General features: G+C 40.2%; 1 protein-coding gene across 4 annotated transcripts in view; it reads left to right on the top strand.

Annotated features, from left to right (window-relative positions):
• Window positions 1-17,839, top strand: part of LOC120510681 (sine oculis binding protein homolog) — a 113,916-nt gene that overhangs the window by 5,438 nt on the left and 90,639 nt on the right. For all 4 annotated transcript variants that reach the window (XM_039726747.1, XM_039726727.1, XM_039726756.1 and 1 more), the window contains 2 exons: window positions 3,872-4,010; window positions 5,849-6,034. In XM_039726747.1, the coding sequence (XP_039582681.1) occupies window positions 3,872-4,010; window positions 5,849-6,034 (325 nt within the window). The remainder of the gene's footprint in view (window positions 1-3,871; window positions 4,011-5,848; window positions 6,035-17,839) is intronic.

The raw sequence follows: 17,839 nt of genomic DNA, 5'->3' as shown, positions 1-17,839 counted from the left end.
CCCACACTGTGGGTGGCACCAGGGCTCGGTCTCTTTTCACCAACGGGGGACTGAGCATTGCCTCCACACCTGGCTGAAGTTAGGCTCCGTGCTGTACATTTGCAATGAAATCTGTGGGTTCCTGCAGGGGGGCTCCTTTTGGGCTGAGTGGATGTAAGGGTCCCAGCTTAGCAGTGCGATTGCTGACCTGAGATTTTACTGATTATGAGTAAGGTTTTCTCCCTACACTGGTCTTTCACATCATCCCAGCCCTTTGGCACAGCTGTGGGATTGGGATGCCAGCCTCATCCTGCAGACACTGGGGAATGAGTCTGAAAGTAGGCATGGACTACCTCAATGCCTCTGCTGTCCTGTTCCTGCCAAAGCTTGGAATTGTAGCTCCTTTCACATGACCATCTTCCATCTGGTCATCCACACCTGCCTTCACATCTCCTCCCTGGTCTTTGGCAGGTCTATGATCTTGCAATTCCTCTGGCTTCTGTCTAGCCTGCTCGATCACTGCTGCTTCTGCTTTGCTGCTCCAATACTGAGTCCACATTCCTGCTTTTCTCAAGGCTTAGTGTTACAATCATCACCCATGCTTTCACTAAGCCTTTGACACTTGTATATCTTTCAGTGATGTTTTGCTCTGCAGGTTGTGTATTAATATGCTTTCTTCCTTTCCTTAGCTTAACCAAGAACTGGTCTTTGTCTCTTTTATTTTTTTTTTCATCTTTCCCCCCTTCCCTGTGTAGCATTCACACAGAGAAAAATTACCTAATCATTTGTGTATTGACTATTGCCACCACACTGGTCTTTACAAATCCCATCTTGTTGACATGTCTTGAATCCATGTGTTTTGTGCCTATCATTGAAATGGAAGAAGAGGAGATACATGAAAACAATGAATTAATAGTGGTCAGCTTCAGGGCAGTGGCTTCAGCATGATCTCAACTGTCAGGGTGTTAGACATCTCTGCAAATGGGTGTTGTAGTCAGGAGTCTGAAGGAAGGTGATGTTCTTTGGATACCCATCTGTGCAATAGAGTCAGTGTGGAAAAAAACACTTCTCAGGTTTGACACTCAGCTTGCTGAGGATGGGTTCATGCTTTCCATTTGCTGTGAAGAGAGTGTGGTGGAATGGAGCTCTGGCTGTTAGTCACTGAGAGAATGGTATTAAGGGTGACTTGTATCATTGTAGTAGGTAAGATAAATTATGGAGGAGAATGGCTTAATTGTTTTCTTCTTTTATTTTAAAGTCCAAGACACTCTTTTTGGGAAATCAGTGTTAAAAAGGTGCTTACTTTTGTTATTGCTGGCATGCAACCTCATTGTACTCTCATTGAAGTTAGTAGAAAAGATCCCATTGATTTACTATTTATAAAAGAGTCAGATCTCTATGACGAGTGATTTTGAAATCCAATGTATTTTTTGTCAGTATGAGTGTTCATTTTGGTGCATCACTTATCGTGGATAGTTTAAATGAGATGTGAAAGGTACTTAAATTTTGTGCCATTACAAACCCAACCATCATTTTGACTACATTTCAAAGGGACAGATGCATGTATGAATTTTCAGGAAAAAACAAACACATGTACAACCTTGCTTATGTATTCCTTGACAAGTAATTAGAAATTATTCATTGTCTGAGTTGATCAGCAGTGCAAATAAAACACAAAGCATCCACAGGAGGCAAATTTAGAGCTACTCAATTAATTTCGTTGCATGGGGTTTAAATTGGTAAGACTTTGTCAATTGGTCTCTACCTTGCTAGATTAGTCTCTAGGGCTGTCTCTCCATAGTTGAAATTTAGCAAAGCAAGGGAAGCTGGCAGACCTTGCCTTTGGGCCTCCACGAGCCCTTTCAGGTAATTTTGGGTGAGCTGCAGTGATGAGATTTGACTCCCCAGGTCCAGGTCATTTTGTTATTGGGTTCCCATGTGTTACAAACAGAGTTAGTGCATTGGGGTCTCTTCAATGCTAAGAGAAAAGTTTTCTAAAAAGCTCAAAAAAAAAAAAACCCCAACAAAACAAAACCAAAAAAACAAAGAAAAACAGCTATTTAGAATTTTTTTTTTCATTTTGCTAGTATTTAAAACACAACACGGCATCATTCAAATGATTTAGGTAGTTGTTAGCCACATTTGCACTGCATTGTACTCATGAGAACTGTAGTAGTGGCATAATTCACATATCATACTTATAGTGCTGCGTCTAGAAGCAGAGGTGGGATAATGGAATATTTTCCAGTAATCTTGGGCTGCACAGGACAGCCACAGAATTGTGACTTCCATCAGATGGTAAGGTGAAAATGCATAGGGGGAAAACAAAAGGAAATGGATGCTTTAGGAGTCTGCTCTGGGCTGTTGTTTTGAGTTTTCTTTTCCTGAAATGTGTTTGTAGCATAATTGCACAGATGATACTCTTGGAAGAGTACAAATTGCTTGTGTTTATTGCTTATAGCTGCTTTAGAGCGCTCCTTGAGTGACAGGAACACCTATGTAATCTGGTGTGATGAATGAGCCAGGAGCAGTGCAGCGCTCCGAGGTTCTGGGACACAGCGCCTGCTGTAGCTTTGAATTCAAAAGCAATTATCATCTGATTAATTTTATTTATTTGTTTAAATGACTGGAGAATTGCTGTGTTCTATCATTAGACTTTCTCCCACTCAAAAATTAAGCTAGAGCAGTTACTAGACAAAATCTGGCAACCTGCAAATTTGACATTCACCATTTGTTTTGAATTGGTGTTGTGTCCTCCTTATTCCTTTGCCAGAGTCCTGGGAGGCAGTGCTTATCAGCAGCATTAATTTAGATGTCAAGATCTTGGAGGAATATGAAGTTTGGAATTTGTTCTAGAAGAGTGTTAATAAAAAAAATGCAAAAACCAAATTGAAAGGCTCTGTGTGTGGCTTTTTTGTTTCAACTTACAGTTGTCATACTACTTTAAATTGATCTTTGCCATTGCAATAATTCGTTAGCTGGTTTCCTTTGGCAGTTTCCTAAATCCATAAGCTGTGGAGCTCTGTGGCACTATTTGGTTTCAGAAAGCTTTGTTGCCTGGCTGCAGATTTCTTAACTTACTCCACTAAATCTCCTGGCCCAGTAATGAGCATTTTCTACAGAAATATTTTTGCCTCATGACCTAAAGGACATATTTTTAATAGAAATTGAGGGTTATGACAATCATATTCCATACTTTACATTTCCATACAAACATAAAATTTAACCACTCAACCGCTTGGAAATTGGTTTGAAAATAAATACAGCAAAATTGAGAAAGGTTTTCTTAAATAAATATAAGAAACATTTGTATGAAAAGTGATGGTAGAATGCTTTCACAGTGAAGAATCTTTAAGTGCTTTGACCATGCAAGGGCTTATAACTGAGAAAAAACGTCTGCTGTGATTTTATTTGATTTGGTTCATGGACACCTCAAGGAACTGTAATTGTGTCAGTGACCTGCTCCAGCTGAAAAGACTGTAACGCAGTAAGATTGATTAACTGCTGGCTGGAAAAAAATTTCTTGGTTTTCTGTTATTCTCTTGCTGCAGTCTTAAATATTTTATGGCAACACAGACAAGTTTGTGTGAGGAATGTATGTTAAAATATTTCTGACATTGAATGTCAGAGCAAAAGTAATAAATAACTCTCCTTTTCATTTTCTTTAAATTACAGACATATGAGTCTCTGTCATAATTACATGTGCCAGTCGAAGATTTAAATGCGTTTCACTTTATGCACTTGAGTTATGAAATGAACATTAGTCTTTGAGGAGGTGGGCCAAGCCTGACACTTCCTCATGTAGCACAGATATGGTTCGATTTATGCAGTCCTCCCTTCCTTCCAAATGGTTATTGATTACATAAATAAGTAGGTAATTTTTCTCTTTCAGAACTTTGCTGAAAACACTATGAATGAGCTCCTTGGCTGGTATGGTTATGATAAGGTAGAACTGAAAGATGGAGAAGATATTGAATTCAGGAACTACTCAGCAGATGGGGAAAGCCGCCAGCACATTTCTGTTCTCAAAGGTAACAAGACTTCATGTTTCTGTGTCCATGTGAAGAAGGATTAATAACTCAACCTGTCTGATTGGTGTTGATTGTGAAGCACATTCTGCTGCTTGTGTCTTGGTTGCTTTACATAAAAATACCTTGTGGCACAGGGAAGCTGATAGGCTCTGAGGAAAGCCACTTAACAAATTTGCTGTTGGTGTATTGATATATTGTTATATATTGATACATATCTTCACAAATAATGCCTTTCGTGTGTCAGTTGAAAGCCACGTGCATGTGGTACCAATAAACTACTCACAAGTGGAGAAAGGAAGGAGTCCTTTCTTAGTAGGGTGGCCTTAAGGAACCCTTTTGCTTCCCATACTAAGGCTGGTTGGCCTACAACTTTTTAAAATATTGAAAGATTTTAAACTGGAATATTCACAAATGTAGGATATATTCACAAGTGTGAATGTTCACAAAAAGCTTCTCATCCATGTTTGTACTCTACTGTCTTCTGCACTGTGGTAGAAATTTCACATTGGATGAAATTTGTTTGAGACATTGCTGAATCTTTGTGATTCAAAATGTAAAGAGTGAGAGCTTTTTTGTTTGTTTGGTCATTCAGTTCTTGCTTTCTGACTCCTCAGTCTCAGGGAATGGATAAGGGCTTGTCATCAGGGTAAGGAGATGAGCAGAAAATTGCTGCATCTTTACTTATCCGACAGGAGTTCCTCCAAGGTGAGGTAAAGAGATGAGATTCCAGCAGCTTTTATCCACTTGGAGTTGCTACTTTTCACTGTGTTCATGGGCAGCAGTCTTTGGGTTTTCTTTCTGATAGCTAGCAGCAGCACTCTATTCAGTGGGTGTTGCAATGGGTACTGACACCAGAGAGACCAGTGCTGAGGGACAGATGGCTAGAAAAAAGGGGAAGAAATTAGAGGTAAGGTGAAACAACCTAATTGTGTTAAAGTTGAATGTTTGCAGCTTGTTAGTTCTATAACAACACTGGTGATCAATATTTATTCTTCATTGAAAACATAATATCGTTAAGCTACCTATGAAGAAACTTGTGCCTGTGTAGTAATGCAATTAATTTATTTCTGTTTTAATAAATACATATTTTACTGAATGATTACTGGCTGCAGTCTGTGCTTGATCAAATTGGTGAAACACTTTTTTAACATGATACAAATAATGTTTTATGTACCACAGATGTTGAATGCCTGTTACAGGTAGAAATTTTTGGTGTATGCAATTTTTGGGAGGGGAAAAAGCATATTTCTTTTTCTGAGAGATGGGAGAAGAGGGAGTCCCATGGGAGATATTAGAGAAATTCTTAGAAATAAAAACCCAGAGGTGATTTGGGATTAAAGAATTAGAATAATAACTGTCATGATTTTATGCATGCTTTGCTGTGATTTCAATATTTTGTTCCTTTCTTTAAATTCCTTTTATTATTACTACTCATATTATTTATAGAGAATAGGAATTCTTTTATTCTTCAGTTCATGCTCCTTGTACGGGTGAAATCACAGCACACCGAGTGTGATCACCATGCAAACAGTAGAAATGAAGTACAAGAATAGGATGCCATTGACTAAATCAGGCATATTAAGGCTATGCATGACAAAATAATCCCACCTTTTACCTTCTGCAAAAAGAAAGTGTGAGTTTGATTTTGAAAAAATAATGGAGCACTTCTGAAGATTACTGGAAAGTATCAATTTCTTTAAAAGGGAAAATACCTGGGATTTTTGTGCACTATTCTTGTATTAGGGTAAGTAATTTAATGAAGAGATTGGTGAAAGTATGTAGGGTCATTTAAGAAATTTATGTGTCATACTGTACAATGTGTTCTTTGTGTTTTACAGAAAATTCTTTGCCAAAACCAAAATTACCTGAGGACAGTGTTATTTCACCGTACAATATAAACCCAAGCTACCCAGGGCTTGCCACAGGAAATGGACTATCAGACTCACCAGCAGGGTCGAAGGATCATGGGAATGTACCTATTATTGTCCCATTAATTCCACCACCTTTCATAAAGCCACCAGCAGGTAAATCCTAATGAACATGTAAAAATGGTTACTGTTATTGACAATGTCCTGAGGTTACTGGATCATGATGTCTTAGCAAGACGGCTGATTTCAAAATGATTAAAATCCAGTCACAGGGTACTTTAAACATGAGTGGGAGAGTGGCTTTAATCACTTTAGTATTCTTGAAAAACTCCTGCAAATGCAACGACAACAAACTTACATTGCTTGTGACACTCATGCTGGATTATGCTCTCAGCACTTCAACAGCATTTCCTTTTAGAAAAAAAAAAAAAAAGATTTTGTTCTGGTGAATAAAGCCTTTAACTAAATTAATGGAAGATTATTAAATTAAAAATAGGCTGCATGAATGAAACAGTGAAAGAGACAAAGCCATCAAACCGGTATCACATCTTTATATCAGGTTAACAAGCTCATACTGGGAAATCTGTCTCTTGATTCCCATTGAAATCCCTGACCGCTGTCTCTCAAGGGTTTAATATGATTTTGACTCTACCCAGGAGACAGCACTGAGACGTTTTACATTTTCATTAGATTTTTATCAGGAGTGGTTTTCTAACATTCCATTCCTCAGAGTTTGCATGAGAAATGATTTATTCCCCTCTGCATGCTGCTTACTGTAATCTGTGGAAGGAGCTCTTACGGCTACACCAGGGTGATTAATTGTTGTGTTATTGTTTACTGCTCCGCACGATGTGAAAATTGGGGAATCCAGATAGGAGCAGGCTGAGTCCTGCTTCTGTGGGCACCCTGGGAGATATTGTGGTTGTTCTTGAGTGACCAAGGCACTGAGGAATATGGGGTGACATGCAACTCCTCAAGAACATCAGCTGTCCACACACAGGGCCAAAGAGATGCCAGCAGGTGCCAGGGTGCTTCTGCAGAGGCAGAGCTGCTTGTAGGATCAGGTCCCAGGTCACCTCTGCCCTTTGTAACATTGTCTGAAGGTAGCTGTAAAGTACTGATTGATCCCAGAAAGTGTTTGCCTCTTGGTGGTCATGTAACAGACTGCAGTTGCCCCTCCTAAATTATTGTTATGCCACTGAGTTTTATCTCTAAAGAAGTATATAACATGCTATGAATAATTTTCAAATGTTACTCAATACATGCTCCTTGCCAAAGACTTTCAATCTATTTTATACGATATTTGCTAATTACCAAAGCCATTTGGGCCCATTCCTGCAGCCTTTACACAGCTAAAGATCTCAGGCCATATGGGCTGGATCCTCAGCTGTTGTTGATTTGGCCCTAAAGCTTTAATCAAGGGCTTGTGCCATCCCAAGCTATTTTCCCCTCCAATCTGAGTCACGAATGAATCCAGAATGCTGAATTTGTGGTATGTGAACACAAGGCTGTAGCATGCATTGTGCAAATTGCCACAGTTGCTGGATTTTTATGACACCAAATAAGCAGGAGGAGATTGAACTATGAAGTAGAAAAACAAATTACTGCAACAGTAGTTAAATGGACACAAGGGAATCTTGGCCAAGTCAACTGCCTTCTGTTCTTTGCCTGTCCACCTACAACATATGATCCTGTGCTCAAATGTACCTCTAAGGGTAATGTGTAGAGAGAGCTTTTCATAAGTCTTTCCTACCTTCAGGCTTCTAATTAATTCAGTAACAATGAATAATGTTGTTGTACCTGCACAGGAGATATGAATGCATAATCTCTGCCTTGTCTGACTTTATCCCATGCTTGGTAATGAGCACTAGATTACCATGACTTCTGAGCAGATGAATGTATTTATCTCACCTTTGTTTTAGAGACCAAAGCTTGGGAGGATTGGAGGGGGAGGAGAATCACCACCTTTGTGGGATTTGCATTAAGCATGGGTAGTAATGGTTTTGTTTTATCTTAGGGTGTAGGTGCCCTAGCCATGATCACTCTGAAGAGCCTGGCAAGAAACAACTGGTAGGAGAGGGAGTACAAAGGCTCCAGGAGAGCCAGCGTGCAAGGCAGTGGTCTTGGCACTGCACTTTGACACTGTTTTGTGGGCACTACATCAAAGCAGAAAACTTCAGAGTGATACAAGGCCAGACAAGAGTAACTCTGGGGATGTTTTCTTGGAGTCCCTCACAAGCATAGCGGGGATGACTTTGGCAACAGCACAAAAGTGCTTCTTTGACTTGAGCAGGCAAATGATTAGACTCACATCATTAATTAATAAGCTGAAGGTTGACATTTTCAGCATGGGGGGCAGACAGGCTGTGACTGACCTGCCACAAACACCAGAGCATTTATTCACGTTAGAGTGGATAAATGAAGTAAGGGGACAGAAGAGAGAGGCACAAAGAGGCCAAGAGAAAGTTTCAAGGTTAAAATGCTGGGCAGCTAAAGAGATCTTTGCAGCATGTTTTGTGTGGACACAGAGAGGGCAAAGCTACATTACAGGTCAGAGAGAATACCAAGTAGCAATGCACTGTAGTGACTGGGAGGCTAAGAATTAGGATGTGTCCAGAGTTTGTGAATGGTGAGAAAAGCTTTTAGATATTGTACAGGAGAAAAATCTACAAGACTTCACTATAGCTCAAAAGGGAGTGCCCACAGGTGAAAATTATATCTAAATCATGAACCTGAAGGACGGGAAAAATGGTGCAGTCCATCCTTATTGAGCGAATAATATGGAGTGAGCACTCAGGGAGAAATTATTAAGACTTTAATTCTTGCTGTATTGATCTTGAACAGAAGGGTCAGCATGAGTAAAGAGGTGTCAGAGAGACAGGCTGAGGTATTCATTTGGACAGGAGTGTAATGGTCTGAAGAGGATAAGCAGATCCATTGAATTATTAGTTGAATAATTGTGCTGATAAGATTCAATACAGGTAAGAGAAAGGAGAGCAGAGCATGGGGGATGCTCACAAACCTGAAGAGAAACAAGAAGGATACTCTGCAATGTGCACTGACATAGCAGTTGCAGAGGTAGAAAAGACGCAGTCAGGAAGCCAAGGGAAACAGGATTTCTAGGAAAGCAAATACGATTCTTTATCAGAAGTAGCTGTCAGTTTGAAAAAGAGGAGGAAGGAGTGCTGATCCTAAACTGTCTAGGAAGCTGTCATTGAAGATTTCAGCAGACTAGGTTTTCCTTGAGTGTGCTGGAAAGCTTTCAACAAGTGTCCTGCTTGCATTCATATTTTGTACGACCAGGCTACAACCTTGAAGAGTTGACAAAATTACGTTTTTTTCCCCTCATGCCTATTTTGCAGTAAAGTGGTTTTTGTTTTGGTGTTTTTTTGGTTTTTCTTTGTTTTGTTTTGTTTGGGTTTATTTTTTTTTAATTTGAGAACCAAATAATTTTGAGCAGTCTGACTAAAATTTTGTCTTCAAGCTGTTCAGATTTCTGTTTTAATCAAATGAAATGTTAGGTTCCAATTTGCTTATGTGATTCTGGAAAGCATTAGGGTGCTTCTAACCAAATAGAAACAGCTCCAATAAAGGCACTCTCTCCTTGCTGTACCTCATAATTAAACCCAAAAAAGGTTGAGTTAAATGCTATGTGGTGCACTGAGTATCTACAGAGTCAGGTTATGGTGTGTCAGTGGAGGATGCTAAATCCAGTCATGGGAAGCTCCACCAGGAGAATGCAAGTTACCTAGATGTGGAGGCTATCTGCAAGGGCATACTCCTGATCTGCAGCACCAGGCACAGAGACCACACTGGAACAGTGCCCAAACCAAACATCACTCTATAAGTCAGCATCAGCCATCCAGCCTGCATCTAGAAGCATACAAGTAGTCAAAGTAGCCTCCAGAGAGTTGCTGTAGGAGTCTTCTTGTGGCTAGTAAGGGTCCATCTTGCCCAGCTGGTTGGCAACTACATTTAGACCTGGCTGCAGATTCTGAGTTATCTTCAGGGTTAGTCTTGAGTACAGCCTATTGCAACAAAATGATCCTAAGATTAGTTCTGCTTGCTGTTAGAAGGTTCTTATTTTCTGCACAGCAATGTAAAGAAGGCTGGTGGGTTTTTCTTAATTTGCTTTTTTGTTTGTTTGGTTTTTTCCCCATTTTAAAAGTCTCATAGAAATAACAAGGAACAGAAATGCAATAGCCTGGAATGACCCAGAACTAAAAATCTCTCCACAGTTGTATGGCCTTAGTATGTAGTGTGCAAACCTTCTGTTATTCTGCAGCCTTTAATGATAGAGTAAATTTGAGAGGGCACTTAGGGTGACTCTGCCACTTTGCTCAGGCAAGTCTGGACAACTCTTGTTACCTGGGATAAAGGAAGGCTGAAATCAAGAGTAGTCAAAGAAGAATGCAAAAAATTCTTTCAGTGCGGGTGAGAACAAGCTGCCTCCTTCCCCTGGCACCTGCTGGAGGCTGTGGTGTCTCAGTTTTCCCATTTCTTTGAGTGCTTTTTGATTTGTTTTATCTTGTGATCCCCATGGCAGTGCCTTGGTAGGGGGGTACAGCTGCTGGCTGGTTTGTCCTTTGAGCATGAGGGTTGACAGAATCCTTCCCTTTCCTGCCTCCTTCTGTGTAAGAGTAATGCACGGAGTGTGCTGGCTCCTCTGAGCATCCCAAACAAGACCTGGCTTCGTGTGCTGCTGTGCTGTGAGGGGAGGTCGCTGCCAGGGGACACCTGGAAGGGGAGGCAGAAAGCATGATGTCATGCACTTGAGTGAGCTTTCCACAGAGGGAAGAAGTACAAGGGGAAAATAATGCTTCCTCCCAAGGTTTTCACAAGATACTGAGTACATTCGGGGAAGGAAAGGGGATGTAAATCCTACAACCCACAGATGAGTGTCTCAGCATATTATTAGGTTCCAAATTATGGCTGGAGTTGTACCATAAGTTATCAGAAGCTTGTGAAGGTGAAGGAGGACTGGGCTGGAGGAATGGTATCTGATGAGGCAAAATGTCTTAAAGAAGCATTTCTGGTGCTGACTTGTAAAATCAGCCTATGATCTAGGCTGGCAAAGAAATATCAGATTCAAATACTAAAGTAAGTATTTAGTTATTTTATAGAAAGAAATCAGTGATTTTATGTGTTATGTTTCTGTGTAAGCATTGCTTTAGAATTAAAGTTTATAGGAGATTTTGTAAATACAAGTGCAGATGAGTAACTTTGTGCAACATATGGGAATAAGCAGAGTTCCTGCCCTACAAACATTCTGGAACAGCCTGCTGTAACCTCTCTCAACATTTAAATTGCATTGGAGGGATCTGAAAGCATAAACTATGTTTTAAATGGTATTTAGCAGGCCACTAAAAATGAATTCCAAGATCATCTGTCAAAATTCACTGAGGAATTGGATCTATGACTACAGTAGCAAGTTTGATTCCAGGTAGAACCGAGTAGCAGTTTTCCTTGTTTTAAATGGTATTTAGCAGGCCACTAAAAATGAATTCCAAGATCATCTGTCAAAATTCACTGAGGAATTGGATCTGTGACTGCAGTAGCAAGAAGTTTGATTCCAGGTAGAACCACGTAGCAGTTTTCCTTAAGACCACATTATCAGATCTAGTTAGGTCTTTCATTTTACTGTGCTCTGGATCCCTCTTCAGTATTTCACAGATATCTTCTGGTTGCTGAACAGTGTTACAATTTCTCTAACTGCAGGTTTTGCCCCCTGGTAAACACCACTGCAACAAACCCTATAGTCGCTGCTCTTCAAATTATTTCTCTTGTTTTCAGTTTGAAACATCATCAAATTTACAGTGATCATAGGGTTATTACTGCCTGGGTTTTTAAATGCCAGTGGTTGCCAGGATGCCTGCCCTATCTAGCCCACTGTTGATGTCTTTTGCTCTCTGTGGAGGGCCAACTGTTTCCTTTGTGCTAAAAAGAAAATAATAAAGTCCATGTATGCACCTTAATAGTATGCATTCAAGTATACAGGGAGTTCCCCCTCTGTTAGCTGAAATAGGTGCTATTTTTGTTTGCATGTTTAAAACCTGCCCAAATGCCAGCTTTTGTGTTGTGCATTCAGTCCCTACTAAACTATGCATAAGAATGTGCTTCAGCTCATGCACAGAAAACGTAGGCAGGCCGTGGTTCCCCAAAATGATTTTTTCAAAAGGGGCTGGGACAGTTTGCTTTATTGGCAGAGTAGTGAACTTGAAGAGACTGGTCCTTAAAAGGAAATGCATTGTAGAGGCTCTGATATTTCCATAGCGATGGCTGCAGCAAGCTTTCTATTGTCAGGACAATCTTTTAATCTTCCTCTGGTAGTTACTTTTTTTAGGTGCTTTTTGTACCTTAAATGTGCCCCCTGTGTTTAGGGGATCAGTGCTTAAGGTGATATCACAAGTGGGTCTGCAGCAATGTCTCAGGAGTTTTGTTTCTTCATCTTTTTTAGTTTGAGATTAATTTGGTAAAGCATTTTGGGTGTAAGAAAATTGACTGTAATGGTGCTTCTGCCTTGCTTGGGATCAACAACCTCAGGAACTACTTGGGGGATGAAAAATCTGAATAAATGCCACTTGGTTTTCTTCACTGGCGATCTGGGATTTCAGGAGCAGCAGGAGAGTAACTCGGAATTATCCAATTCTGAAATCCTGGCAGGTCCCAGTGGAAACAGTGAGCCCTTACTGTTATTGCTGCAGATGCTCAAGTCAAGTTAAGATCTTAAGTCTTTAAAAAGGAAGTTTTGCAGCTTTTCATTAGAAAGTAATAGTGAAAGCAGTTGCAATATTTAAAGATATATATACACCAGTGGATTGAGTGCAGTTCCCAGCTCAAAGTAAAAGGGCTATTATAGCTCCCTACCCAAAAAACCTGGGATCCAAGCTGCCTGGGTGGGATGCAGCAAAGAGAAAAAGAAGGGTAAGAAGTAGTGCAGAAACATGGCTTCTGATAGTGTGATGGAAGGAAACTCAGGCCAGAGATGAGTTGGTTGGCTGGTAGACATGGAGGAGGGATGGGATTCCAAAATATTTTTTGTGTCAGATCATGGATACAACCACAGTCAAGGTACAGGTTTCACAAAGGCTCTCAGTCCGGGTGCCATACTTGAGACCTCAATCCCAAACACTCCATCCTCCTGGTCTTCCTTCTGCGTAGCAGTTCTGTGGTTGGGCAACTTTGGGAGAAGAGTTGACGATCTCCTGCTGAATATCTTGCAAGGAAATATGGAAAATAATATTTTGAAGTGCCTGCCCTTGAATCATCATAATATGCAGGATTAGAGCTGTAGCTGCATTTAGTTTCACCCAACTTTTTGAAGCTGGAGTTAAAATTGAAAATATATCTCAGTTCAAAACAGCATTAGTAGAGTGTTGCAACCTAAAACTTAGTAAACTGATCAGGATTTAACTCCAGAATTGTAGGGATTTTAGGAACATTGCACTAAACACCATAGATCATGCTGGTTTGATTAGATAAAGAGACAGAGCTGTTCATGATGGATTTACTCCATTGAACTCATTGCATTCCTTCACTTCCCCACACCTCTTTAAATTATGGCTCCATATAAGATCGATTAGTGTAAACTGCTGCTCATTCGGTCTAAGAGGAACAATTTTCTGCAGCTCCTTTACATAGGTTTGAAAGGAAAAAAATACCAAACATTCTGCTTAATTAAGACCTAAAGAGGCGGTGCAAACTTTTGATGATTAATTGAAGCATGCTTTAGACTGATGCATATTTAGTTATTATAATGTGATAATTTTATCTTGTTATACAAACTACTCCCTTTGGGAACATGATTTAACACTGCAAACACTCTGTGTTTATTGCATTGTTCATTATGAAAAATACACAGGATAAAAACCACAAGGAGATGTAACTGAACAGTATCTGTGTGGTGGGTGCAGGGAGTATTTCTTCCACCTGTAATGACACAACCCAGAGGCAGAAAATCACAATATTATAACTCCCACAATATCTCTCCGTGTGAAGAGTTGAGAATTCAGAAAAGTAGAGGCTGGAAATTTAGATCTTGTGCACTATGTAGAAAGAATTTTTCTTCTTATCGCCTGGTCTAATTAGAGAGGACAGCAGTGTGTATGTTCTGCTGAAAGCCCTCCTGTTACTATTCAGTTGTGTCAGTCCCATCTCCTCTTTGTCTCACCTGTAAGAGTGCCCATGCTACCTGTCATAAGTGTGACAGATCTGAGAGCATGCTAAACACTTTGCAAAAGCAGGTCATAAAGTTGCAGGCCCAGATGGAGGGGGGGAAAAAAGCAGTTATTAAGAAGTATTTTCTTTCACTTCAATATTATCTGTGCCAGGACTTGCAAATGATATTTTTGTACTTTACAAACATGTGTCAGCATAGCTATATGTGTCCTAAAAGTGATGGTGAATGATCTTCATCAGGAGAGCTGCTCCAGTGGGAGCTCACATGATGGATGTAGGCATGGTGTCAGGATGAGCTCATGTTACTTTAAGCAGATATGCTAAGCTAGACTACCAGCAAAAGACTGAGTATGAACAAAGGAGACATTGCTGATGTAGTAAACTGGTATAATTATTGAGGAGAAGCTTTCTTAGTGCAGTTCTAATCAGGAAAAGATTAGAATAAAGATTGAAGACAGATAACCAGTCTTAAACTACCGGATTTGAAAATTTCCTACTTCCCTGTGATCTCCTAGCAGCAAGTTCTTCTAGCTGAGTGCTCTAGGAACAGGGATTTGATACATTTTCCTGAAAGCAGGGCAGGAATCTGGTAAAGTGATTTTCAAAGAATTCGGCCTTGAAAAACAAAGGTCTGTGAAAAAGTGAGAGGAATTTTATCTTGAATGGAATGCAAGATATGAATTTCTGGTTTCAGATTATTCCAGCTTGTGTTTAGCAGATGACAGCACTTAAATCCCAAGACTCTGTCTTTTCTTATTTCACACAGTCTTGATGTCTTGAGGCTACATTATTGCTTCTCACTGCTGGTGGAAATGCATGAAGTAATACTTACTGCCAATGTTGCAGTCCTGAATTTTGGTCACTAAGCTTAATACACTGTAACAAAACATGCCTATTAGTTCTTTTCACAAGGTCTGCTCAGATCTCTGCCACAGCCGGTGTGAAGGAGGAAAGCACACAGTCAGGTTTGGACCTTTATCTTTGTCCCCAGTGTCATCCACACCCATAGGGCACAGCTTTGTACTCTCCCAGGCACCAAGCGTGGCTTCCTTTCTCTGCTGTTCTTAGCATCACACGTAGCTGAAAGAAAGGATTTGATTTTAGACAAAGTTTTTCCTCCCTCTGGGCTGGACTCGGTTGATGGTCCATAGAAATGTGACACTGGATGTTTTCTATTTCACCTGATGAACTGCATTACAAAAAGTTAGAGTTGCATCAAAAATTGACTTGGGCAAATGTACACCTGAGGGAGCAAAGATGACTTGAAAAGTGATGTATTAGTGTCCTGTCCCAGGAAGTGTGTACTCTGAACTCCCTTCTGAAGTGCTGCTGTTTTCTGGCTGCTTCACATGGCCACACTCAGTTAATCCTTTTGTGGCAGTGTTCCTGAGTCTATTAAATTGAAGAGACATCTAGTTCTCTTATTGCTGTTACCATGAAATGAGAAGGATTACGTTGTTTCATGACTAATGTGAGAAAGGAGTAGAATAGAGAAATAGTTTGAGTTCTTTGTGTATAGCTAGATTATTTCCTTCCCTTTCCCACTTCCTTCTTTTACAATGATGACCCTTTTGACTAATATTGATGATGCCTCCTGGATATCACATATCCCTTCCTGGAAGTGCATACAGTGTTAGTTTGTAGACCATTCTCTGCTATTTTTTTTGGCCATTAGATCCATGGACCACAAGTGAAACCATGCTGCTTCAAGGGATTCTCTGTGAGGTGGTTATGAAGTTCTGCTGGATAGGGCATGGCAAGACAGCAACCTGACACAGAAGGTCCCTCTGCCTCTCCCCTCCTCTCCTTGCCAGGATGTATCTTAGAGGGTCTTTGGTAGAAGGAGGTGGTCTGAACCTGACTGTCCTGTATAACCACCTGCAGAAAAGCGCAGAGAAGTGAATAATGTGGCTTTTCCATGTAAGCAGCTGCTGCTGATAGCTGTGTAATTAGAAATAAACAATTGTGTGGGTCTTTCTCATCATCATCTATGGGAGACCGTTCATGTGAATTAGTGAACAGGAATTGAATGACAGCTGAGGTGTTCCCCCTATCAAATCACTCATGAAAGCCCCTGAGAATCCCAGTGGTGCATCTGTGTTTCCCCCTAAAAACTATGCCCCAGACAAGCTAACCTGCTTCAAAAAGAGCTACTTCAGCACCTACTTTGCAGTGAACTGTCTTTCAGCTCTGTAATATTCTTTTTTCATTTATGAGAGTTCCTTTCACCAGAAATGAAGGCTATTAGAAAGGTATCACTGGTAGATCTTCTCTTTTCCAGAGATAAAATGCTTCTTATCAGTAGGGGAATATATGTTACTGTTATCTGAAACAAGAGTCTGCTGTCTGGTTCCTTTGATTCAGAGGATCTTCTGTTGTCCTGGTACATTCAAAAGGGCAGGTTCAGTCTGTAAGGAATTGGTTTCTTATGGAGCAAAAGTAGCTGAATCAGGGTGCCTTTGTAAAAGATAAGTACTTCAAATGACTCAGGACAAGAATGGGGGGAAGAGCTGTAGGTCTGTGCTGGAGAAGTTGGCATCCTGGACAAGACCAGTCTGCAGAGAAAGTGGTGATGACCCCCATGCAAAACCACCACAGCAGCACCCTGTGTGCCTGGCTGGTGTTACACCAGCTCAGGGCAGGCTTTCTAGAGATGGCTAGTGATAATTTTGGCCAAATTGTTTTGATTTCCCTTAGTGTTCAGTATATGAAGGGGCTTATAATACTGGCAAATCCCACTCTAAAGGGTAAGTGATACAATACATTAAACACAAATCTGTGCTATAACTTGGCCTTAAATATAGGTTTAAAGGTAGACAGTCTGATTAAAACTAAAAGGTCATTATTTTACATTGTAGAATTTTATTTGTAGCTGTAAATCATAACACAATTTGTGGAAGGTAAAAAGTTATTAAACTGGCAGTATTTATTCCAATAAGGTGAGTAAAATGCAGCACGTAGTTCTGAGTTATGATAGTCAGGGAAAGGAGCCAAATCACTCTGCTAAAAATTAGTTTGCCAATAATTTTACAGAACGATGACAGCGTAGCTTCAAAAACAAATCCTTTATAGGGAAATAGGATGGCTGCATGACAGAATCTCTAAGCTATGAATTCTCCACAGCTCATGGACCAGGAACTGGTTTAACAATTAGTCTCCAGGGATGTTTTTTCCCAGAAGTTAGACAATGGCTGCTGTCTGTAACTGAAAGGTCATTCAGTATCATAAACTGGACATAAGAACTGAAGAATTCTGAGTTTTAAGTCAGAAATATTCCTGCTAACTTATTGACTTGATCTGTTCAGCAGGCTTGACTATTCAATGCTGTTGTCTGTGAAGCTGAGGTGGGAATGATGACCACAAAAGGATATTGCAAAAGGATATTTACGTTAGTAAATAAGCTCTGTGGTATTTTTACATGGGCAGAAGGCACGCATGCCACATTTGTAACACATGTTAGAGAAGAGCTTGAAAGAGGCTTGTGAACTCTGCCTGAAGTAAAATTTGACCAATGAGTATAATGATTATAAAGTAACCTAGCAGATTTTGCCACAGTGCTGCAACTTCTGCCTCATTCAAGTCTATGTTTCTGTGACTGCTGAATTCACACCAAAGCTCCCTGTTTTGTATGCTAGTAATTTCAAAATAATACAGAAAAGGGGTGTTTTATGTTCCTTCTTATTTAGAAGAGGGCTCGTGTTAGAGACCTGCCTTGGTGCAGCACCTTCTGGCTGTGTTTTATCACCAGCTTGCTGAGCAGAGCATCTCAGGGACTCACTACAG

Source organism: Passer montanus, unplaced genomic scaffold (genome assembly GCF_014805655.1).
Source record: "Passer montanus isolate IOZ18808 unplaced genomic scaffold, ASM1480565v1 scaffold11, whole genome shotgun sequence".
In the NCBI taxonomy this organism is placed as follows: Eukaryota; Metazoa; Chordata; class Aves; order Passeriformes; family Passeridae; genus Passer; species Passer montanus.
The sequence above is the reverse complement of the archived record's forward strand: the minus strand, read 5'-3'. Positions and strand labels throughout refer to the sequence as shown.